This window comes from Chelmon rostratus, chromosome 16, assembly GCF_017976325.1.
Source record: "Chelmon rostratus isolate fCheRos1 chromosome 16, fCheRos1.pri, whole genome shotgun sequence".
In the NCBI taxonomy this organism is placed as follows: Eukaryota; Metazoa; Chordata; class Actinopteri; order Chaetodontiformes; family Chaetodontidae; genus Chelmon; species Chelmon rostratus.
The window spans coordinates 7765771-7791610 of NC_055673.1; the positions used below are offsets into that span (position 1 = coordinate 7765771).

The 25840-nt window shown below is 44.3% G+C and overlaps 1 protein-coding gene across 2 annotated transcripts in view; it reads left to right on the plus strand.

Annotated features, from left to right (window-relative positions):
* samd12 (sterile alpha motif domain containing 12) overlaps nucleotides 1–25840 on the plus strand; it is a 104301-nt gene that overhangs the window by 41866 nt on the left and 36595 nt on the right. For both annotated transcript variants that reach the window (XM_041955323.1, XM_041955322.1), the window contains exon 4: nucleotides 2713–2853. In XM_041955323.1, coding sequence (XP_041811257.1) covers nucleotides 2713–2853 — 141 coding nt within the window. The remainder of the gene's footprint in view (nucleotides 1–2712; nucleotides 2854–25840) is intronic.

Here is a 25840-nt window from a genome sequence, read left to right on the forward strand (position 1 = left end):
CAGAGAGTAAAATCAGAAGGGTTGTTTTCATTAGTTCAGTACCAGCTGGCTATGTTAGCATAGCATAAATACTGGAAAGATGTGGAGACAGCTAGTCTGGTTCTGCTCAGCAGCACCTCTAAAGCTCGCTCAGGAACCTGTTATGTCTCATTTGTTTATCCTGCTGATGATGCTAAACTAGCCATCTTAGCTTCATATTTAACCTACAGGTGTGAAACTGGTATCAAACTCTTAATTCACTCTGGGCAAGATTGTTTAAAAATGGATTACTAGACTATCTGCTGTATATCTGTGATTGATGCTCACTGCACTGCCAAAAAAAACGCTCACTTATTACCCATGTCAGATATGATTTGTGATAATGATGGTAAATGCACTGTATTTATAGATATTATTATTATTATATAGAGCTTTTCTAGTCTGACGCCCACTCAAAGTGCTTTTACAACACAAGCCTGCGTTCAGCCATTCACACGACGATAGCTAGGCCACCTGCTCATTACGAACATTAACGCACTCACACACCGATGTACAGCATCGGAAGCAGTTTGGGCTAAAGTGTCTTGCCAGAGGCTACTTCGACATGTAGGCTGCCGAGGCCAGGGATCGAACCGCCGACCCTTTGATAGGTGGCGACTGATCTACGTCCTGAGCCACAGTCGCCCCAAATGAGAAGCCGTATGCAGCTCTAAGTCTGCAACCAATCCCAGTGTTCAATAGAGGGCATAACTACCAAACAATAATTTACTTATATGTCATTGCTGTTTGGTATTAATGTCTTCATATTGCACGTGGAGAATGTGATTGGCTGCAGACTCACAGCCACTCCCTTTTTAAGATGGCCTCTCATTGTGACGCAGGTCCTGCTTCGAAACATCACAAACAAATGTGTCACAGCGAGTTGGACTGTTTGCAGGAGTTTGTTTGTAGCTTTTGATCCACTCGTCCTGCTCCTCCACATCCTTCACATTTCCTCGTTTGGTCAGCTGTCATCTTCATCAAAATCAGGTTGTGGCAAAGGGGAGGGTGATTACTTAAAGGCTCTTTCACATTATTGTTTTTTAAAGGTCAGAAGAAGACAGCGAAGGTATTTTTACACAAGCAGCAGAGGGATCTGTGGCCCAGCATCAGCAAACACACAGAGGACATGTCAACATGTGGATGCCTCAATGAATAATGCAAAGATTAGCAAAGACGCTGTGAGAACCATCTGTTCATCTGCTGGCTGTTATTTAAGATAGACATCACTGAAGCAGAGAACAAGTGAGCCTCTGTTGCCATGCCGATCTATCTTTGGTCATAAGATGATGTGCAGGGTGACGGTTGGTCAATGTTTATAGACTCATACCAACATGCTTTATGTGCTGTCGGTCAATCTGTGCGTGTCTCTCTTCTCCCCAACTTTCCGCCCTCCGTCCCGCCTTTGATTCATTAGCCCGCTTTCTCTTTCCACCTCACTAATCTTTGTCCTTTCCATTTTCCCCTTTAATATGCTCCTCTCACGTCTGAGCCTTTATGAGTCTACTTAGCTCCCCAGTGTTTATGTAATGGGTACTTTCAGCGCCATTTTGCTGTGAAGCATCTTAACTATGTTTGGCATTTTACCCCCTTCTGGCCGCAGCGGCGAGCAAAGAGCTTCTTTTGTTAAGGCAGGAGAAAATTGTCCTAACGCAGTCAATGTTTTACCAACTAACAATTAAGGGTGCTTAGCTTTCCCCAACTGCTCCCTTCTGTGCTGTGGTAGCAAAGTGGCAGCGTGGGGCTCGGCGCGTCCTAACGATCCACAATAGATCGTCCAAACAAGTCGAGAGACACGAAATTAAAAAGCCTGCCTTTCTCTCTGTTGCTGTTTTTAAAAAGAGGGGCTTTGAATAAGAGGACACATTTAAAATTCACTTTCAATCCTGCGTAAGTAACGAATTAAGCCTCGTATTTGTTAACTTTAATGATCTGACAGAAGCGAGGTGAAAGAAAACGAGGGCGAAGACGGACTAACTTTCATCAGCCTATCAGGACCGACCCCCCCGGCCGTCAACCAATCAGAGCCACTTTCATCCCTGCGCAGTCATCGGTGCACAAAAGCAAAGGGAGCTCTCGGGGTCCAACCTAATGCCTAGTAATTACCCTGAATTATCATCCTATCTGCTTACCAGCCCACATGTTACAAAGGCACTCATAACAAGCGTTAATAATTACACCACACTCTGCTCGCACTTTACCAGCAGCCCAAATCCCCCTCATAGAAACTGATTGGGTGATTAAATTATGGATTTTATACAAGGATTTGCAATTAAAGAGGGAGCTGTGAGGGATTCTTGCTCTCGGGATGTACAGTTCTGATATTTGTGTAAAATGTGTGCCGTCTTTTAGAAGAACGTGCTCCATGTTGAGTTGTGCTCGGCTTAATAGCAAATTTCAGACTAATTGACGTTCACATAAAAGGCGAAGGCTCTTAAAACAGCTAGTTTTTATGTCAGACTCGGTGTTGCGACGTCTCTCTTATCAATATACAATGCACAAATTGTGCGGCTGTAATTTTCTGACCACATTTGTTTGTGTTTGTTTCCTCACTCTTTCCTTCTACTGACATAAAAGCTTTATGTCTTCCCTTTTAGAGCGTCTCCAGCTGTGCATATTGAACTCCCACTGGCCTCCCACTCTTTCTGGCCCTCAACCTCCGGCCTTGTTTTTGTGTTTTTTCTGGCTGTTTAGGGCGGGCTCTGATGAGATTGACAGACAGAAAGCTGGAGAGAATGGGCATCATGCAGGAAGGCCAGAGGCAGCACATCCTGCAGCAGGTCCTGCAGCTTCGCGTCCGGGAGGAAGTCAGGACCCTTCAACTTCTCACACAAGGTAGATTTCTCAGCAGCCGTTTTCACCCCTCGAACTCGGTCAACCATAGAATATATAAAACGCACTGCACACATTTCACCATAGTACTATTTATCTCACTCATCATATAATTTTCTCGCACAGGCTTGAAAACACAACAGGTTTTTAGAGCATGTGCTGTATCTGTTTCTCTGCCGAGTAAAGATTATTCATAAGCAGAACGACATCTCACATTCTGTTAAATATTCAAGTCATTTACTGTGCAGCATTTATGTGCATGCCATCTGTAGTCATGGCAATCACTGCATGTCTTAAAACTGGCAGGAAGTGATGAATCAAAAACGATTATGCAACCGCGAGAGTCATGCACCATTTTTTTCTCCTTTGGTATCTTTTGGTGTGAAGTGATCACAGGCGGCTTTAAAGCCTGGATGCACCAGGACCAGGTTTCACACTGAAATCAGTTCATTCCAGCGGAATGGCTGCGATCAGGGGATCAGCTTGAGAAAATTAATGCGCAGGAATGGCATCTTTGGCACATGAATTTGTGCTGTTAACCAATCTCTTTGAGAGCCAGATTATCTTATTAGCTGTGCCTCACCACCAACTTTTATATAACCTCCTCCACAAAGTCCACAAAGGAGCAAAGTTATGAGAAAGGAGTTGCTGATACGTGCGTCTTTTGAATAAACTGTGTAAAATTGTTCTCCTGGTAGCAAACAAGCTAAGCCAACAAGCTGATGAGTTTGCTAGCTTCTTGTTTGAGCTTTAATTCCCTTTGTTTACTGTTTAATTGAATGAAACAGTGTGCACTGAAACTAGAGAGAAGCTACAGGAGCTTTTGTGACTGACAAGTGCCAGTCAACCAGGCCAGTTAGCGCATTTAGCTCGTCAGCTACAGTGGTTCACTAACTAGAGCTCCAATTAGTCACTGTGCACCAAGAATCTGCCCCCAACATGTTGCACATGAACGAGCCTTGAATGTCACTTTCAGGTGTGATTGCCACTTTAAGGGTACCCAGGTTACGTTCACTGTTACTCACCAAAATGCATTAACATAGCACGACTCGTGGTCTTCACATGGCATCTTTAATATCAACAGCTATACCTGCCTGCACATGTTGTGCAGGGATTACCCAGAATATGAAGCTGTAAAGCCATTTCACATTTCAGGATAGAGTCTAGAGTCTATGCAAGACACTCATCTCAACAATATGTGTAGGTGCTATTTCACTCCAACGCAAGCACGAGGATAATCGGTGCTGGCGCGCTGACAGAAGAACAAATACCTCCACCGTTTTGTCAGCCACGTTTTGAGACTATTAATACTCAAAAAAGGAAACACAGTCCGTTTAATAGCGAGAAAAGATTAACAGGTTATTGTATCATATCCACACCGGGATAGCGCAGAGTTGTCGAAACCACATCTCTTACACAAACACAGTGTGTCTGATAACAGAGGAGGTTCCACAAACAGTAACTCACTCAGGTACGTTTCCAGATCACAGTGTGACAGTGATCAGTGGTCATATTAACAGTTACACCTGAGAAATACTCGACAGAGAACCGCAGGGTTTGTAGCTCGTGGTGGCTCCAGTATAATTTATGAAGGACCCGCTATAACAGACACAATTAAACAAAAATGTAGTATTTCCGGAGTATGAATAATATGTCCAATAATTCGAACACTTCATCAAAGTTTGATCAAATAGTTGGACTATAATTTGGAAATTTGTAATTTCCAAATTAATCTAACAATAAATAAATGAGCTCATGACAGTAAAGTAGAACGCAGTAAGTATTCAGATCGTGTGCTGACATAAAGTGTTAGTAGGAATACATCTGTGTAGAAATACTGTGTTATACATAAAAAATCCTGTGTGTATGCACAAGGAAGTAAAAGTACTCATTATGCAGAATGGCCCCTCTCACTGTTATATTATGTTACTGGATCATTATTATTAATGCATGAAGTGATGCTTTAATGTTGGACTTGGTGGGGCAGGGCTAATTTTAACTGCTTCTTAATACTGCAATGATGCATCTGTTTTTAGAACCTGATCATCACGTTTTGGATTTAAAAACTTAATTTGAAAAGCAGAGAGTAAACATACCTGTAAAATACATGTACATTATGTCCTTCTTAAATGTTTGTAGTATAAGTGTAAAGTAGCATAAAATGAAAATACTCAAGCCCTTCAAAACTGTACTGTAAGGGCAGTGCCACCGCTGTCAGTAACTATAAATCTAAACCATAATAATCCAAAATTGAGCATGCTGTGTATCCACATGAGGTACATTGTATTCATCAAACTAATTTACATTATTACCTGTACTGAATTTGCCCTTTCACCAAAGACACATGTAATACAGCATTCGCCTTTCCACCGTCAGCTGTTCTCTGTCACAGAGGACACCACCATCATCCTCCCCTCATCGTACTTTCCTGTATGCACACTGTGGCCCCCCCGCAGTCTCTCACTTCAACTTCATTCCTTTGTTTTTTCTACACGATTCACTTCTCAGCGCGTCCTCTGTAGCGTGTTTCACAACAGCAGGCGGGTGCTGTTGTTTCCCATCCTCTCCTCGCTCTGTCCTCCTCACCCCGTGATTCTCAGCTTCCCTCGTCTCTTCCTCAGCGATTCTAGCAGCTGCCCTCCTCCATCACCGCTACCAGCAGCGCTTCGCCTCGCCACCGCCGCCGCCACCACTTCCATCAGCGCCCGTCTGCCCACAGACTCTCAAGCAGGGCTTTGCCGCGGGGGCCGAGAAACAAATTCGAGGGATCTTTGTCACTCTGCTAAATTCTTGGAAAACATTTGGAGGATAATAAAGCAGCCTCTATCCCCTGCCGCTGTTTTGGTCTCCTGGCAAGTGGAAAATAGAAAGAGGAAGAGAGAGCGCACGGCAGAGAGTTTAGCTGAGCGATGACACTTTGCTGAGGGCTACTCTCAGCCTCCCATCCCTTCCCTCCTCGCGCTTTCTGTCTCATCTCCGCCACTCTTCCTCTCCTCTCGTCTCCGATCCCTTCTCTGTATTGATGATATGCGAAGCGACAGCCCACCACCCTCAGCAGCGACCGGCCGCTGGCCTCAGCAGGAGGCAGCTTGTTAGCGGAGCCTATCTGGGCCTCGGGGAGATAGGACAGGGGGACGGGAAGGACCTAAATTTGGTGGATGTTGGGAAATGGAAGTGAGAAGATGTGCACAGGGTTTAGATTTTGTTTTGCATGACATGAATTATGCACAAACATCACAGGAAGTAATAACAAATAGGTATAAGTGAAGAAAATGAATGAAAAAATTTATTTGCTTGTTTTTTGCTCTATTATAACCATTATTGGAAATTTCCCGTATTTAGCAGCTGCATCACTGAAAGTACTGCGAGTGATGGAATGGGGAGAAAGTTAGAACAGTGAGAAAAGGAGAAAAAGGAAAACAGAAAGTATTTTAAGTCTCCTAAGCTGTCGCTTCTGGAGATGCTTTCGGCAGGGAAGGAGAAATTGGAAGGAGAAGAGGTGGAGGAGTGTTTCTCGGCCCAAGGCGCTCTTCCTCGAGCTGTTGCTGGAGGGATATGCAGCTGTAACCAGCGAGGAGCCGAGCCAGAGGGAGAGAAATGAAGTGAGAAGGTGGCGGAGAGTGGTGATGAGATGATGAAGATGAAGAGGGAGAATGAAAGAGAGAAAGAAGGGGGATGAATTGGTGAGAAGAATGGGGGGGGGGGGACAGTAGGTGACAAGAAGGTAGGATGAGGAAGAAAAGCCGAAAGAGAGGCGGTGAGAAGATGGAGAAAAGGGAGTGTGAGAAATAGAGGAGGTGAGAAAAGGAAACCCTCCTCCCTCTGAGATCTGATGGAAGGCAAACACGTCTCTACGAAATATCTATATATAAATCATCTATATGTCTGTATATTTTTATATATTCTGCAAATCCAGGATTTAAACAATGGCTGAGTTTCAAATAATAGCCTGACTAAAAACAGCCAAATGAGAGGCACTGAGAGGGGGTGCTCCCATCAGCGTAACACATTACCAAACTCAACAATATGCTGCTCTAAGGTTCCGAAAACACTGTTTTATTCACTATTTTTCCCATTTGCCTCGACTTTGCTGAAGTATTTTTAATCAGTTGAACACAACGCGTCCTGCAGATGTGTCACATTAAAAGGCGACCAGGCCTTTTTGCCATTTGAGCCACTGGAAGGCTTTGAATGTGAAACATCTGGGCAGGAAGGGCTCCGTCTTGTTGACAGCGGCTTCACACCAAAGCTGGAAAGTGATTTCACTGGCGACTTGTAGCAGGATCTCTCTTAAAAAGAGCAACTCAGAGTTGCAAAGTGGTGAATATGACCAAACTGTCGATTAAATGTAGATTATCATAAATTTATGTAGACGGCATGTGTCCAGAGCTTTGAATCGCACCTTACATCTCTGACTGGTGGCGCCTAATGTTGAGCCATTAATCAGAGTTTTGTGGATTCAGACTGATGATGCTGTCTTCCTCTGTAGCGTAAAATACTGCCATGCCTTAAAATATCTTAGATCTAGCTCTAGATCTTTGCCCGTAGTATGCACGGATCTAAATATTCAATAGAAGAACAACCCCAGAGTCATGTGACGTTTTCTGCCAGAATTATCGTATTTTTCTAATTATTAATATCGTATCATGTAACCTTCTCTGTCAGCAGCCCTGCCTATGAGATGTCCTGTCGGCATGACATGAATCATCATGTAACTTGGAGGGCTAACGTTGGCTAACGTTATCGAGCACACTGCAGATTTGTGTGGACCCAGTTAACAGATATAACACAAGAAAATTAACTCGTTGGCTAGCACTCGCTGTGTCTCTGGGATGAACGGATGGAACAGAGTCGGGCTTCAACGTACGTTTTGCAGCAAAATCCGTCATTTTTTGTGTAAGATTGCCCCACCCTGGAAGTTGACGGGATTTGTTCGTTAGGTGTGTGACTTATCTGTGAGACTGTCATTGGTCGACTGCGGCCCAGAGGCGGAAATGCTTCCTCCTTCCTCGGAAATGAATTAACATGATCACAATGTGAGGTTGAATGAGTGAAGTGAAATGAAGCGGCAGTTAGTCTGATTGTTAGTTTTGGTAAACATGGAGGAAGTGTTGAGCGATAAGCATCAGCAGCAAATTAAAGTGGCAGGAGGCTGGAAACAGGAAGTCTCAGTGGAAAAGGATGAAAGATATACATGTAAGTTTACAGTATATGCGGACAGAAGAGACGAGAGAGTGCAGCAACTGTATATAAAGCCAAACATGGTAGAGCAGGAGAGAGAGAGGGACATCCAGTATCTATAAAGAGAGAGGGTGCAGAAGAGAGCGCCGGAGCGAGCAAGGTACACAATAGAGAAAAAGGCGAGAGAGCAGGCGAGAGAGAGCGAGGTGTTGTAATTACTGCAGTGTACCCAGACAGAATTAGCTAGACGGACAGTGATTAACCTTTAAGGCTTGCTGGGCCATGGGAGGGAAATAATTAGATTTCCCCTCTCCCTCTCTTTGCCACGGGGACGGCAGAGAGTGGAGGCTCATCGCTTATTGCTTACAGTCAACAGAGACGGGCCCAGGCACTCCAAATAGAAAGCGATACCCGAACGGCGACGGCCTCGGAGCGCTGAGTGGACGGCCTGATAGTGGCCCTTTGGAGTCAGTGCAGGGTGGAAGCAGAGGGTGCTCAGTTCTGCTGTGTCCCCCCCCACCACAGCTTGTTCTGTGAGGAATAAAAGAAAGAGCTTGATCAGAAAGTTCTTGATCTTGCCTACTTTCTCAACGCTGCACACTTTTGCCCAATCGCTTAGAAAGGTTTGTGTGTGTGTGTGTGTGTGTGTGTGTGTGTGTGTGTGTGTGTGTGTGGAGCTGTTCAACAATCCCAGAAGCACTTTCTTTGAAGCACAGCGACCCACCGAGGATGACATTACACATGCTCATGTAAATCAAGCGAAGCTTTGGACGCTAATTGCATGTGACATCAGTCGTGTTGTGAGCGTATCACAGCATGTCAACATAATAACAGCACACAGCGAATTAACTGCACTACGCTGCGAGCTTATTTTCCGCGAAATTCCCGAGCTTCATAATTCCATCAAGCAAACAACATGCAAACACATGACAAAGCAGAACTCGCTCGCTCGTGTCTAAAAACTTCAGCTTTGTTTCCCATTTGCACGACAGCAGCTCTGATAGCAGCGTAAGTTTCGTGTTCAATCTTAAATATACGTAGCGATTTATTAAAATTAAAGGGCTTTAAAGGGGAGTTGTAGGGCGTGATGTAATGAATTAAACATCTGAGAAGCCATGATAATGAATTTAAAGTTTCATCCAAAAGTCCTTTTCCGACATGAGCAGCAACCCTGACATGTAGCCCCCGGGGGGAGTGTAACCATCCTGCAGGCTCGACCCAGGCGCCTAAACCAAACCAAAGTGTTTCCAGTAGGGTATACATGTCTCTGTTGTCCTCTATGATGCTGAAATGTGTCTCTCCATCCAGAACTTTCACATTTGCGAGGAAACACAAAAAAAATATCCTCATGTTCTTGGTTGATTACCATCATCAAGTTTCCTGAACTCCGGGAAGTATCACGTAAGTCTTCCGCTGTGAGAATCAGCAGATTTATGCGGTTTTCTTTCTCCAGCTGAAAGTCTGGAAAATCTTAATGCGCCATGCGATGCAAAATAAAACCTTGTTTTTGACGGTTAATGGTAAGACGCTTTTATTGGAGAGCTTTCGAGCGCGGCTGTGCTTCGAAAGGGCGGAAATGAAAGCAAAAGATAAAATCAGCAGAATAAGCTTTTATAAAATGTCAACACATATTAGAAAACAACTAAAACATGAAAAAAGGAGGGACATTTAATAAAAGATCAATACACAGGAGAAAACTAATAAAACTGAGGTTTTATGAGGTGATAGAAAAAATGATACAGTTGGCCCAGCAGCTCCTGTCTGTGTTTCTTCTTGTAAATGTCTGAGCTACTCCTTGTACAGATTATATTTAGCTTTAATGTGTGTATCCATAGAAACAAACGAAGACGTTGCTGCACCTGAGACCAAATGTAGAGGGCAGGGTGTTAAACCGAAGCATCTGTCTGTCTCTCTGGTGAATCACAGTGAGTTATGGCTTCACTTTAACCCCCCTGACAGCTTAAAAAGTCACACTCGGAGACAATTGGGAAGCGGGAACGAGGCTGTTGTGATTAATTAGCTTGTTTTCTTGATAATGCCGTTAAACCGTCCAAATGGTTGTGTGTTAAAAGCCTGTAGTGACTGCACTGAATCTCTCTGAATTAACTCGAATACACAGATTGGAAGCCGTTAAGCTGTCGCGTTTCTCCCCTCCTCGAAAAAAAAAAAATCTCATTTTGCTCTTCTTCTGTATTCAATTTCATGCTTATAACCATTTCAGAGTTTTCAATAACAGTCCTATGCCAGTAAATATGCTATTACTGGCTTGTGAAATCATCACTCTTAAAAGAAACTTGAATTACACAGCTGACGGAGCTGTATGAAAGTGGTTTTCTGAGTACATAGTGCTAATCTGTGAATGTCGACACCCGCTCGCTGTTTATGCTTCATTTACTGTAACAGAGTCTCATTTAAGAGAGAAGACGAGGACAACTTTGAAAAAAATTAGACATAGGCAGTTTCACTTTGCTTCACTTTGTGCGTTTGCGCCCGTCATTGTCCGCCAGAATTGTAGCATTTGTGCGAAGTTGCTGAGAAGTTTGTTTGCTTGCATGTTAAAGAGCTGCTTTTCCAGTAAATTTGCAGCGCGGTCGCCAGTCAATCACAGAAAATGCAAAAACAATCATGCAAATTGATGCAAATACTTAAAAATTCCCCCTCAGTCTCCGTTGAGCACGTAGTTTCTTAACTCGGGCGGGTGTTGTTCGTGGTTAAAATATGATAACAAGAGCTGCAACCACCTCTCTGAGCCTGAATCTCCACACAATAGCCTAAATTTCTTATTCAGGTCCCAGGGTGAAAAAGTTCAGCAGCTTTTGTGGCCGCGGGGCAGTAAATGAAGGAAGCTTTCCTGTTGTGCTTTAGTAGACCTCGGCTCCTTTGCTCCAGGCACCTTAATGAATTATCTCTCCCCACTTCACGGCTTCATAAAGGAAATCTCTTCAGTCAGAGAGCTTCGCTGAACAGGATGTCCTCCTCTGTCTTTTTTTCCGCGGCTTTTAACTGGCTCAACATGTAAACTTTGCTGACGTGAAGATCTTGAGCGACTAGAGAAACTTTGCTTTTGAAGAGTTGCACACCGGCGGGTTCCACGTTTTGCCCCGCTTGTAGATTAACGCCTCATTTTACAGTCTGGTGATTGTGGGATAACAAGCAGCCCGATCAATAACTTTTAACAGGCCTGGAGAAAAAACATTGTTAGCTTGCCTCAGAAGCAGGATTTGTAGAGCTATCTCACCGTGTCTGCTAAAGGATCACGCAGATCTGCACTTTTTCCCTCTCAAACCAAGTTTCAATCACGGGGGAGAAGTGAACGAAGTAAAGATCATCGTTTATTATGACAGATGATATGTGATGATTAAGTCTCATCAGAAAGGCTTTGACTCTGTCAGTAAAGACACTGGTGGTGCTGGTGGTGGTGGCTGATGAAATGATGGAGCTGATGAGTCTGCAAAGACCGGCCGGTGACGAGGAGGTAGAGCAACAGCGGCGAGAACGTACCAAGACAGTCGTATTTTCAGAGACAGCAGCGAGATGATGGGCTACGACTGAAGGCGTGCCGCTGTGCTGTTGGATAGACGTGAGCAGCTGATGAGAACAGCTGATTGACGGGCCCAGACAATGAAAGCAAAGACATTATTAGTCGAGCACATGCGAGAGGAGTGAATGGATCCGATGGAGCCATCCTGGACGATGCGTGCAAAAATATCGAGGAAAGTTTCTGACTTCATAAACCTAGGATGTAATAACTTTAGAAAGGCATCATATCCAATAAATAACAGAGACAGTCATGCAGACAGTGAACTCCTCACAGCTTTGTGCTCATATGCGCTCATTGTTCGGACCGCCATGGCGACTCGTGAGGAGGGAGGAGGGGTTACAGTGACAGCTCATTTTGATGGTAAGGAGCAGAGCCACTGATACACGCCAATCAGCGCCACCCTCAGGTAAACAGCTGGCACGACAGGCTGTGTCTAATCTCTTGCTCCTGAAGAATGCTCCTGAACTCGGCCACGTTCACCAGGCGATGGGAAGCCCACATTTTTTGAGCAAACTGGCACAAATGGCCATCATGAGTGAATAGAGAGTCTCTCCTCCGAAGTCTTTATTGAAGCCACTCGCTGCGAGGACTGAGGGAGCTCGGGGTGACGACTGTCCTTCCTTTGGGCTTTCCAGTGAATCAGATGTCTTGCTCCATGTGGGAAGCTGAGCGCTCTCATTATCCGAGTTCTCTCCTCAGGATCCTGCCCTCTGTGGAGGCGCTTCCTCCTTAAGCCTCCCTTGACTCCATCTTTCCACCCTCCCCGCAATCTCCTCTCCTCATTCTCTGTCTCTCTCTCTTTTTCTCGCTGCAAGCAAAGGTCAAATTAATTCTTTTTCATAATTTCCTGTCAGCGAGATTCCTCCCTCGGAGGCGCCATCTATGGCTCGGTGCCTGAAAGATGTGATTAAGGTGAAGACAAAGTGAAAACCTGTGTCTGACAAAGTGAGTCATGTTTTTTTTTTTTTTAACGTATCCATATAGATATATAAGGTGTGTGGTAATATCACTTTTAATAAACACTCCCACAGTTTAATTTTTTTCTCTTCTTTGATTTTTGAATCCAGTATGAACACAATGCAGATGCCTTGGGTGACTCTCCACATTAAGGACGAATATGGGCTCATTCTGACAAAGGGAATGTCATTTAGGAGCAAATGGCTTCACTGCTCAGACGACACAGTGTGCCCTAACCTTGCTCATTAACGCTGTGGGTCTCTGAGGGTCTCAAAGCCTAAATGCAGACATCCACATTAAAGCGGCACACCTCTGATGGTAATACTGTTATGAAATACAGAGAATAATTGCGTCCCCTGTTGTGAAAGTAAAGGCTCCTTTCATTAAGGCATGAATTGAAACTGGCCTTGGTAATAAAGGCGGAGCAGAAGCCCCGTAGCTGGTATGGCGTTCATTCAATCAGTAAATGGAGTCCGGTTGTATTTTTAAATGCTAAGAAGGGAGGGAGGAAGAAAGGAAGGGAGAAGAAAATGAGCATAACTAATGCGGCGTATTGAAAAGAATCCCTCCTCCCGAAAAAATACTTTTTTCTAACCTCAAGCTATAATTCTCCTTGACATGCAGCGAAGACTCCCCTGCTCAGGGCCCCCAATTACAGACTTTCGCCTCACTCCAAAGGCTTTCACACTGGACTGCCAGTCGGCCATTTTCTTTTTTCTGCGGGAAAAGCTGTAGAGAGGGAGTCGAGCGGCGTCAAGGTTAGGCGAGGCACATTTCATCTAGTTTTACCCTGGGAGAAGCGGGGCTCGCACGAATACAACAGACCCACCCTTACCTCCAACCCCGGCTCTCAAGGACACCGGAGCAGGATGCAGCCGAGTATGAACAACGTGCAGATCTCTTAGTGAGGCTGAAGGAAGGAGGGCGCCACCAGAATTCAGAACAATGCGAGGGAAGGGGAGAAAATTTAAAGGAATAAAGAGAGATTATCAAGAAAGATAAACAGGAGAGGCAGAGGATGGAGAAGGTGCACAGGTGGAGTAGCTGGAGGCGAAGCACCGGCGCTCTAGTCATATGTGCTGTGCTGTGTGTGTACACTCAGCGCGCTGGCCTCTGACCCATGGCAGAGAAAAACAGATTGCTTTGACAGGTCCACTGACATTGCATGAGATGTTCTGCTCTTTTGCCAGAGTCTCCGGAGAGTCCTTGGCTGCCAGATGTCCACGAGGGTTTGAGGCATTTACTGTAGCTTGTCCGCGATGAAGGGAAATTTGCAGAGAGCTTAGCCATCAATATACTGTTTGTATAGATGTGATCTTGCGCCTCAAAAGGCAAGTCTCAGCAGAGTCTGCAGCCTGTCAGTCGTGCAAACGTAATGAAGTTCATGCATCTTGCAGAAGTGCACTCTGTAAATGGCATGTTGGTGTGAAATCACAACCTGAACTCTTTGCAACAATACGACCCCGCCGGTCGATGGGACCCAAACGTTCAATAGTTTGCTCTTTTGTGCCTTTCTCGACCAGAAGCGGCGGGTAAGGTTTCGCTGCGCGGAGCCACATTCATTAGTTTATCATGAAATGAGAAGCCATTAAAAAGTCATCGTATCGGTCGCCTGGCAGCGCGGCTGGTTCCACTCAGTCTGCTGCCGTCTCCAGCCTCCCTGACCACCTCCGGACATCCAGGAGCCCAGACAGGCGCACGGAGCACGGACAGGCCAGACTCCTGAGCCCACGCCTTCAGTTTCCCAGCATTCGCTCGTGATCTTACCAACCTGGATCAATAGCCAGAGGACACTTACTGTACTCTGAGACTAGCCATTACCCCATAAACATGCCTGAGCACCGGCTCCAGACTTACTGTACGTACGTGTAATGGAGAAGACAAAAACGGCACCTGAGAAGCTGTTTTGCCCGCTGTTCGTTGCCAGGGCGACCGTTATGAGCTTATCTGTTAATGAATCATCAGAGCAGACACCTTAATGTGTCAACATGGTTCTGCTCTCTGGTACTTTACTGGAGATGATAATAAGTTCATGCCTCAGTTTTGAAAGTTCCCAACCGATTTAAGATAGAACATAATTACTTACATTAAGACTATATTAGTTTTAGCCATTTGGGGGTTTTGCACAGCGGGGGCACCATGTGTGATTGCTTACTTTCAAAACAGAACAGACCTACATCGGCTATACAACCCCAGAGAATTAAACGTGTACTACTTACTACTTGGACTTTTACTTTGCACACATGCGTTTATGAAGTTAACAGACTCAAACGAGGCTTTTGTGGATGAGCAGAACCGCAGAGGGTGAATGTTTTAATTAGCCTGCTCTTATAGTTTGCATCAGAATAACAAGCACGCACAAGCATGACTTTGATGCAGCTGTGGCACCAGCAAGGCACATAACAGTTTATAGTAATCTATATGCAGAAAACAATCATCTTAAAGCTGCAGTTGGCAGTCACCTGGACCTCGCTGCTTCCCGGGGCTGTGGGCTAAGTGATCGTTGTGCACATCATGTCACCAGCACTCGTAATAGTCAAAATTTGTAAGGAATTAATATTGCCTACTGCAGCTTTGACCTTTCAGTTCATTCAGTTGCGTCACACCTGGTGTAAAAGCACACAGTATTTCAGCTTCAGCGTTCGATGCAGTCGAGGTTGGCAGACGTGCATCAACATTACAAGCAAACATCGTAATTGCACTGAAAACATGTCTGATATTCCGTCTACGGGTGTATTCACAAAGTAGATCGTCTAATTAAAAGTTCAGTGTTCTAGTCATAACTAATAAAATACTTATTCCCTCCAAAGTTATCGCTGTGTGTTTATGTGAGCATCAATCAGACATAGCCAGCCAAGCCAGGAGCAAAGAGTGACAGACATAAAAAGAATATTTATTCACTGAATCGCCTCAGAACGCTCGGTGTCACAGATGCATAAAGACGAGCATAAAGGAGAGCGAGAGGAAGGTGAGCAGAAAAGAGAGAGGGATACCAAGGACATTTTGAGGGAAATGGGGTGCAACGAGTAGGTACATAAAAGGAAATGATGTATATCATGCTAGTCGGGGATCATGGTTTGTGTATGGAGGATTTATGGCGGTGTACGTAGCGACAGCGCCGCGCCACACCGGATCATCCATTATTATTATAACATCTCTCACTTTGGGGGCAGGCGTGATTGATGGGGAGCCGTTAATGACTTTGGGTTGAAATTGTTATTACCACAAAAGTGACACAGAGTATTCAAAAAGGTGGTGTTTGCAATTGGACACAGGCTGAACAGAACACAGGCGTTTGTCAAGTGATTACCTGGAAAGATGAATCAAGCAAAGGTGTAAAATCGTGACCGAGCATCGTCCCTTTTTACCGTTCGTGTCGTCTTAAATGTACATTTTAAAAACATTCATTATATTTGGGTAGAAAATGTGAGAATTGTGTTCAATTTCACATTTGCTTTGAGGGAAGCTTTTAAGTACTCAGCGCCTCAATCTAAAAATCGCCCGTTGCCCTGCACCCGTGGAGAACTTCTATTCTAATTAATGTGATTGTACTCTTGTACGCTCTAATAGCTCCCCTCTCACAGTCACTGAAAAGCCATACACAGCACCGACTCACTGTAAAACACTGTTTGAAAAAAAAAAAAAGGTTAAAAATCAAAAGCAAGCCTTGCATTAGAAACACAGATCAGCCCACCCCACATCAGTTGTAATTGGTGCCATTAGTCTTTTTATGCTTGATTGCCTGACAAACTGTCAGCCTATCTATTTCCTTCTTGTCGCATTTTTCTTTTATTTTTTTTCTTGGACTGTCAGTAATTAAAAGTTATTGTCTACTTGTCTCAGTGCCAAGTGGGTGACTTGAAAAAAAACCCTTAAAACTGGAAAAACAACTTTTTAGTCTTTGTAGTTGTTTGTTTTCAACCAGCGGTGAAAGCTTTATTAAATGACCCTTGTTATTGTATAGCACAGCCTCAGCGCAGGCGCTGGTTCCTGCACATTGTACAGCGCCGTGCCTGCTGTGTCGGGTCATGATGAAAGCAATTAAAGCTGACAGAGAAATAGCAGTATGTCCTGGATGGCTCCTGCTCAACATGTTATTGAGTGGTCTGAAATGAAGTTTACAGCAGTGTGCGGCACCAAATTACAGTTAACAAATGGAAAGAGCAGAAATGCAATAAGTAAAGATGATGTTATCTGATATTTGGTGTATGAAGGTGGTAAATGTGATAAACCTTTGCACTCTGTCATCTCAGCAGGTATTCATGGGGTATTGGTCTGCTGCTGACACTGGTCTGAACTACTATCCTGACAGTCTGCAGCACCTATCATGTATACAGAAACCCTTCTTTTATCGGTTTAGCTGGCAGCGTGGCCGCCTTGCTGGCACGCACGAGTCGGATAAAATAACTTAATCATACAGCTCCTCTACGTTTTCCGATCATTGCTGGGCTGAGTGGATCAAACTCTGATACTGCAAAGAGTCGTTTTCGGGTTGTTTGCGAAGTTGTGGCCTCACAGCTCCAAGCTGTTTCTGGGGTTTGTGTCAGTCGGTTGGTCAGTTCAATACTTCCAGACATCCGAACTGAAATAAATATGCCATCTCAACTGTTTTATTTTGTGCAGGCTTGCATGTTTCCCAGTAGATGAATTGTTATTACCTCAGTGATTTATTACCAAATGCTTGCTAAACTAATGACTCTCCCATCAGCCTCAGCTGTACTTTGTGTTTAGTGGCAATTAGCAAATGTTAGCATGCTAACATGCTAAGCTAAGATGGTAAGTATAAGCATCCAAGTGCTAGCATAGCCATTAATTGTGGGCGTCTTAGCATACTGACTTCAGCATTTAGCTCAAAGCGCCACTGGCTCTAAGTACAGCCTCACAGAGCCACAAGTGCTGCTGTGTTCACATGGGACCAGTATAACCAGAGGACCCCGAGCAACAAGTAATAACCGCAGATGTCGTCTGTGACCTTAATCCTACCTTAGTGTGCAATGTAAAAATTTTGCCGCAAATCGCCTCCCGTATTCCGCCAGACACAGAGGTCACAGAGGTATAAAATCTGATCGCAGCTCATAACATGTTGAACAGCTGAGATGTTTAGAATGACGTTTAAGATGAGTGATGACAGAGGAGGTTAGGAGCAACAAAGGGTTGTCATGCAGCAGCAAGCCGTCTGTTACTTGAACCAAATGAGCTGCAAATGTCTATTTCTGCTTTGAACACGTGCAGAAAACAACTGGGAGAACGACTCTATATAATCAACGTGGCTGCCGAAGACCCGACGCTCTGAAACGCTGATGTGACGCAGAGCCTTGACATCATATCCGGGGGATAACGCACCACAGACGCCGGGGGAGTAATACTGGTCCCATGCAAATAGGGCCTTGGTCTTGTTTGTTGTTTTTGGATATGCATGATGGTTTGGCTTCAGAGGTTCTCTGACAGACAGGTGACATATAAATAAAGATATGGGAGTAACCTTTGACTTCACAGGTTATGGTTTTATGGGTTATTACTGAGTGTGACGTGCCCTCTAGTAGCAGCAACAGCAGCTACTAAACGTTCATTGACCCCACGATCATTTCCAGGAGAACTTTGGCCCCCAAATGCATTTGAGGCGGCATTGTTATAAGCTGCGGGTCTCAAACAGAATTAATAGTAACTGAGCTGTGCTTTTTATCCACAACACCACCACAGGACCTGAAGCTTCAGAGGCCTTTTAACTTTTATTTTAATTACTTAATAAATATTTAGAGGCAAGGGTTGCCAGAGGGGTGAAATATAAATGAGGCTTTTGGTTTTTTTTTTTTTGTAAATAGCTCGTGATTTAATTCTCCGCACACATTTTCTCCGCATTGATGATATTGTTGTCGGCACGCGTAGGATGAGGCTCTGTGCACGTATGGATGTGAAGTGCAGTATGTGCTGCACACACAGAATAATATCTGCACACACATGCACGCGGTCGGCGTCGTCCTGCCAGACTGGCCTCAGAACAGGTCGCCGTTTGTCTTTTGCATCTCGCGTGCGTGCTGCAGGGGAGAAGTTTCGGGCTGAACTTGCCCTCCATTAAAGATTTAGCTTGTTCACAGAGGGGAGTTATTAGAGGCAGGGGCCCCTGCTCCTCAGGAAGAAGTTTCACATCACGACCAGTTTGTTGCATTGTCAGAAGATTAAAGCCAGTTTGTTGAAAGGTCTTTCTGCTATTCCACATGATTGATCTTCCTCCATCCCCGCCACCCCCACCCCTCTTTCATACGCCGGCTACGAATGCCAAGCGGGTCTCCTTGTCTCTCCCTCTCTGTCTTGATTTTCTTTTCACAGCTAGTTTGTGTCTGTTTTATCTATTCAAATGTCAACGTCTCATGTGTTTCATTGTCTCTCCACTTTTGTCCTTCAGTTCCTCCCACATTGCTGTTTCATTATTACACGAGCGCCGCTTTTCTCCGGCAGCAGCTCAAGGATGTGTGCTTTCTTGAGACCGCTTTTTTCTTTCATATTTACTTTATTCCATTTGTTTTCTGTCTTTCTTTCCTCTCTTGCTCGTTGTCTCTGTAAGTCTTCCATGTTCTGTGCCTGATACTGGCCAGCGATCCTTTGCCCCTGCCAGTCGCTGTGCTTGAGGGACATTCCTGATATAATTACAGCTTTTGATTATCCTCCAGACTGACCCCAGGATGGCCTGGCCCTGATGCACCAGTCTGGCAGCCGCTACTAGTGCTGCAGCTAATGAGGGACGCCTAGTGTTTCCCACTGCTGGCTGACTCCTTGATTTATTGTTTCACTCAGTACATACCTGCGGCTGCATTCCTGTATATTAGGAGACAATAAATAATGAAGTTTACTCTTCGACTGTTGTACCTATCCTGTGGTCCTTTGCAGACAAGCATGCCGATGCTAAACAACAGCGCGTCTGTAGCAGCGATGAAGCCGTACGTGTGTAATGCTTCATGTGGAAATTGGCTTTACGGCACGCGTCGCACGACATAACTCAGTGACGTGACATTAAAAGCTGACATATAGCACATTCTGCAAGTAAAATGGCGACCACCGCAGTACATCAGAGTTAAGCTTAATGACGAGATACGCAGATGGTAACACACACTCCAGAGGACTGTGGGAGGTCGGACGGAGCATAAATAACTTGCATTTACCGCCGTCTTCAAGGGCTGTCACGAGAGGGCTTTTCTGCATTATTCTGTTAATCAAAATAAAAGTATTGACACAATTTTTGATGCCGATTTAGATTTGTACCTCTTAAGCGTGGAACTTTTTAAATTAGATTATTTTCATGATCAATTTTAAGATAAGAATTTGCTCCACCTGCATCATTAAAGTGATGCTTACACATCAGTGTGTCCGGTAATATAATAAACATTATTCCTAAATGGGCCATTGTGCATGATGAATCCTTTTGCTTTTGATGCTTTAAGTATGTTTTGAGGCTAATGCTTCTATTTGTAACTGACTATTTCTGCACTGAAAATCTAACCATTCAAAACTGAAAGGCATTCGGTTTACAATGATAAATAAAACAGAGAAAATAGAGCAAATCCTCAATTTTGTGAATGTTTTGCATTTCTTCCTCATAAATTACAATTATTCATCATCACAATTATCATCAATTAACTTCCCGCTGCTCTGATTTTGGCGCTCAGTTCACAAGTTTGGACTAAACCGAAACATTAGTCAGCAGAGCCAGCGGACGCGAGATGCACGGATCCACTAAAATCCACTTTCTATGATTGGCTTCAGGTGTCAGAGCAGTGAACCATAAAGGTGTCAGTGCGGCGGATGCAAGGAAAAATGTACGTCCCTACCAGTGCAGAGTAGTATTGATATACAGTATGCTCCTCCTTTCCCTCCCGTCTTGACTTCTTTCCACTTCTATGGGCTCCTGCTGCATACGCTGCAGCTTTGACTGAACCGTGTGTGTGTGTGTGTGTGTGTGTGTGTGTGTTTGCTTTCTTGGATATTAGTGTGTAGCAGCAGGCATGGCAAACTCTATATGTGTGCCTATTTTTTAACCTTTATTTGATCACAAAAGGTTGACTGCACCCCCATGCTCTACCCCTGACATGCTGAACACACGTATGCATTATTCTTCACACAAGCCCAAAGCCGCCGCTCCTTGTGTGCTTTTGCGTCGTATTCACCTTCACAGTATTAGTACACTTTCCAGCAGCGGAGGTTCTCCAGAAGGCAGTGTTGTAAAATTCAAAGCGCATTGTGCCTCAGTGTAGCGCATTAGCCTTTTAGAAATACAGGTGAGAGGTCAATTTGGCTGCCGGAACAAGAAAGAGGCCCATTTAGCTTTGAGTAAAATCATCACAGCCGTGCACAAACGCACTGCAGACCTGTGCATGCACAGCGCATTCGCATACGCAGTGACTTTTTAATGAGCCACCATCTAATGATAGAGCCACCTGTGACAGTTTTAGTACAGCTGTAATTTCCAACTGAAATGCGGTCGCTGCTTTTAGTTCTGTGGCTTCGCGCGCGCATGTGTGTGTGTGTTTGTGTGTGTGGATGAACGCAACACTAAACAGTATGGACTGGCTCGAGTAGGCATACCCCAGGCTCTGCTCATCTGTCATGTACACAAGCTCTTTGTAATTAAAACAGCTCGTTGAGTGTATGCTGATTATGGGGGGAAACACGCTTGGTGTTTATAACCTTGGCATATCAAAGGAAACCTCTGTGACCTCTGATATTCGGTCGGATGTAGACACGCATACACCCACACACACAAACACACACACACGCACTCCCAGATCCATAAACACACACACACACACGGCTGCATGGTGTCCTAACCATAATTATGCAGATGGAGAGAAAGTAAGTGGCTAGCGAGCAACACTTTAATTTGAATTCCTCCTTTCACCCTCCATGTTTCACTAATAGTTCCATTTACAGTAATTTGTTCCGCCTCAGGCAGTGACTCATAACAAAGGCATTTGGTTGTAAAACAAATGTACAACACACGTGTATTTACACACACACCCATTTTGTCACCTCACCGATTCTTTACACATTTTGCCTCCCCTCTTTTCACTCTCCGAACTTCCATCCCCACCTCCACCTTTTCTAGGCTATCAATGTTACAGCTTTTGGCTGCAGAAAGTGTAGAATTATGGCACGTCAGTGTTTTAAGTGCTGCCACTATAAAATGGGTGCAGAGAAACCATAAGAAGCGGAATGAGGCAGGCAGACCGCGCTCTGCTGTGCCAGCCATTTACTACCCTGGCACGGCAATATCATGATACAGTGCACACTTGGGGCACATGACACCAAATCTAGCCAGCAGATATTTATGAGGGACATATTATTTTTCATTATGCACACATTAAATCATCAGTTGAAATATTAGGCGAGTGCTCGCTCGCTCTTTTTTTTTTTTTTTCTCTCATCTGTGTGATTCCACCCTAGAGCCTGAAAACATTCGCAGGAACTCCTGTTTTTGCGTCACAGTTTTATTTGCCCATTACCGCAGTGACTTGGAAGTAGTTCACTTTTGAGTGCCTTTAACTCTTAACACTGTCTGTTTGACTCTGACAGACACGGCGCAGATTGCTACTTAACCAGCTCCCAGCGGACAGTAGGCCGCTCTTTTGAGGGTATGCCTGCTATGTGATCTTTTATGTGACGTTCTGGTTCTTGTGTTTGACTACAGCAGTAATACCTGAGAGGGCGATAGGAACAGGAACAGCATCAGCAGCATCAAAGTACCCATAATCACAGTAAAGAAGCAGTTGCCACATCACACGCAAGCTTCCTGCTTCCCACAAGATACGCCACAGACTCACTTTAAGGGAATTAACAGCGCAGGTTGAGTGTTTCTCTGCTGGCCTGATTGTATAAATATCTCCTGACAACGGTTTGACCCGTGCAGGTTTCATATTGATTGGGATATGAGATGCACTGTTCGCTAAACGTTCTCCACCGTTGCATCTCATCTGTTTTACGCCTACATCACGCTCGCTAACCCTCTCGGAGCTAAAGGTTGTTCTGCAGCACCGCTACCTTGCCTCCCTGTCACACACACACACACACACACACACAAACGGCACGAACGTGTCAGAATGAAGGTAACCGACAAGTAGGTGTGAATGAGTCAGTGTTTGCTCCGCCGAGCACGCTGTCGGTCCATGCACGCTCATTTGGACTGTGGACCCACAGGACGGTGCATTTTCCCAGAATAAGAATGTTAATCTTAGACCGCTGGCCTGGTTTCCTTCAGCATCTTATTCATGTGGTGATATCAAGCCTCTCGGAGGGGGAATAACGATTTACATTTTGTCTAAATTTAGATTTAGTTTAAAGGCCCCTTAAGTGTTTTTTGGCTAAATAAATTGCTGCTGTATTCTACACCCTGCACTCATTCTGTGTGTGCTTCTCCACCTTAATTTAGCACATAGGGCTGTTCCACTGAGCTGTACAAACTATTCTCTTACAAAAAAAGCATTAATAACTCACATGTAAGTGTTATTTGATGGTAGATTTTAAAATTATAAGAGCTGTCAGTTGCTGTGGGAGGGATGGCAGAGTCTGAGCCTGCTGTGATTTGCATACGCCTGCCTCATTGTTTTAGCCGTCATTAACAGGTTTTTTTGGCCACTCTGGAGGATCAGACGCGAGCTGTAAACACAACACTGACACATTATTGACACATACAGTGTTTGGGATGAACAGAGCTTTCGCGAGACGCCTCCGGGTCGGAAGGGATTTTTATATGTATGTATGTATGTATAACATCGCTTATAAAATGACAAACTGAATCAAGCTCTACAGCTAATGACGCTAAACACACAGCCGGACCGAGTTTTTATTCAGAGGAACATGAAACGTTAAGCACTGAGCTGCAGTAAATAAATGTACTGAAGTACTTCAGCTGAGCACAGTTTGGGGCTTAAAGGATAACTTTCGTTTTTTACAACCTGGACCTTATTTGTAGCATTAAATAAGACCATTTACTCACCCAGACAACTTTGGTGGCATTTGGAGTCGTTCTGAAGAAATTAGCCCCAGAGGAGCGGCGCGTATATCCATATAATGCGAGTACTCGGGGCATCCATGCGCAGCCTCTATATAACGCATAATCTGCGGCGAAACCCCTCTGAGCCGGCGTTCGGCTAGTTTAGCTGTAGTTTGGCACAGCTATGGTTCATTGTTGCGTATTCGACCGCCGCAGAGTCAGCCGTGTTGTGGCTGGCTGTTGGCAGCCCCCGGCCTTTGCTAATGACATCATCCACGTCAGAGGTAGTTGTCTAGAGACACTGGATGTTGATAACATGCCACCACGGGCTCGGAGGGGATTAGCACCAGCATATCATAACAAAATATTGGAATATGAACGAGTTTCGCCACAGATTATGCGTTATATAGAGGCTGTGCATGGATGCCCCGAGTACTCGCATTATACGGATATACGCGCCGCTGCTCTGGGGCTAATTTCTTCACAACGATTCCAAATGCCGCCAAAGTTGTCTGGGTGAGTAAATGGCCGTATTTAATGCTACAAATAAAGTCCAGGTTGTAAAAAACGAAAGTTATCCTTTAAAGTACTTTGAGTTGAGTACTTTTGTGGTAAAATTGCACTTTAAATCAGTGTTTACAAGTAACCAGATACATTTACCTCAACTCTGTACTGAAGCACACTGTTGAGGTACTTAGCAAGCGACAAGTGTTAGCTGTGATTGATTACAACATGCTTTACATTGCTGATGTCAATAACAACTATAGATGATAATAACAAAAGTAACATTTTGATTTAGGGACAGTTTATCTTTACTTTCTGAGGTGATGTGGTGAGGTAGTGAATGTAAGTCTAATACTCTGTCCTTCTTTTTGCTCTGTTTTTGGTCTCTACCAACTCCTGAGGAAAATATCGGACTCTTTAGCTGTGAAATGCTCGACTCTGTTCACCAGTTATTTACAACTCTGTCTGTCATTTGGTGCAGGGCAGCTCGTGTAAAGTGCTTTCATCAGAGCTTCTTTGCTAAAATCTGCTGCCTGCTGCAGCTGGAACGATTTCTCACGTAGTCACCTTGGATTCAAGGTGGTTGGTATTTATTCCAAGTAAAAACCCTTTGAACGGCTTCAAACAAAATAATCCGCTGTCTGTTCCTGTGCTCAGAGTGTATATGCACCGCCTCTATTTGTCACTAGCATGGTTAGTTGTTTTGCCCTTTTCTGAATCTTTGAAAACACACTTCCTGAGCTCCGTGAACAAAGACGTTTCAAAAGATACAGAAAAAAAAAGACAGAACACAGGGTACCCTTATAGGATTACTGAACCTTTTTTAGTCTGCGCAAGATAAAACTCATTTGGTTGTAGAGATTCAGAGAAATGTTGTGTGGGTCTCCTTTCTCTTGCACTGCTAAATCGAGACGTTGCAGGATTTAAATCAGCGCATTGCCTCTGATTTGTGACGCCGCTGCTTCGACTTCTGAGAATTCCTCATGAATTTTATGTTCCTGACAGTAGGCTGTAAATTTATGTATGTGAATGCTTAAATTTAATGATATTCACATCTGATAAACATGAGCCCTACAATCCACCATGTTTTGCATCAACGCTGCTATTCTTAGACACTTCACCAGATGAGTCCTGTATACTCTTAGGCTTCCTTTTGCCTCACATGTGTGTCCTCTGGGAGCCTCTAACAGACGATGGAAAAGCAAGGCTGGTGTAATTAAGGTGTTGGACTGAGGAGCTGGTTATGACTCTCTCAGTCATAATTTACCAGGTTATTAAAAGGTGAGACTTACAGGCAGGTTTATTGTTATTCAAAATTAAAATGTGCAGTGTCAGTGCAATTGCTTATCTAATGACAGCGGCTGCCTGAGATATTATCACCGCTGTGCTGTGTACACACAGGCCGGTTTGCTAAGATACTGCTGCTGCTGAAGGTGCAAGAGAAAAGGATGTGTTGATGTCAAAGAAAACTTTTTAATTTGGGTGTTATTCTAATAATTGTGGCCCTTCTGATGGGTCGTGCTAACCATGCGCTCACCTCTGTTGCAGACATTCAGGAAACACATCTGTTAAAACAATATCAAGGCAAACAGCACTTCTCTCCTAAAGCTTTTGAACGTACCCTTTGCATAGATCATTTCAAATTCTTGTCCTGAGTCCAAATACACATAAACACGCAGAATGTAGCCTCCTGGATTAGCTATTTTTGCTAACTGTGTAATGGCCCTACTTATGGGGGCATCAGCTGGCTAACCAAGCTAGCTGCTTGGCACCATCTGCAGCAATAACAAACATGCTTATTATTTCATATACGGCATGACTCTGCA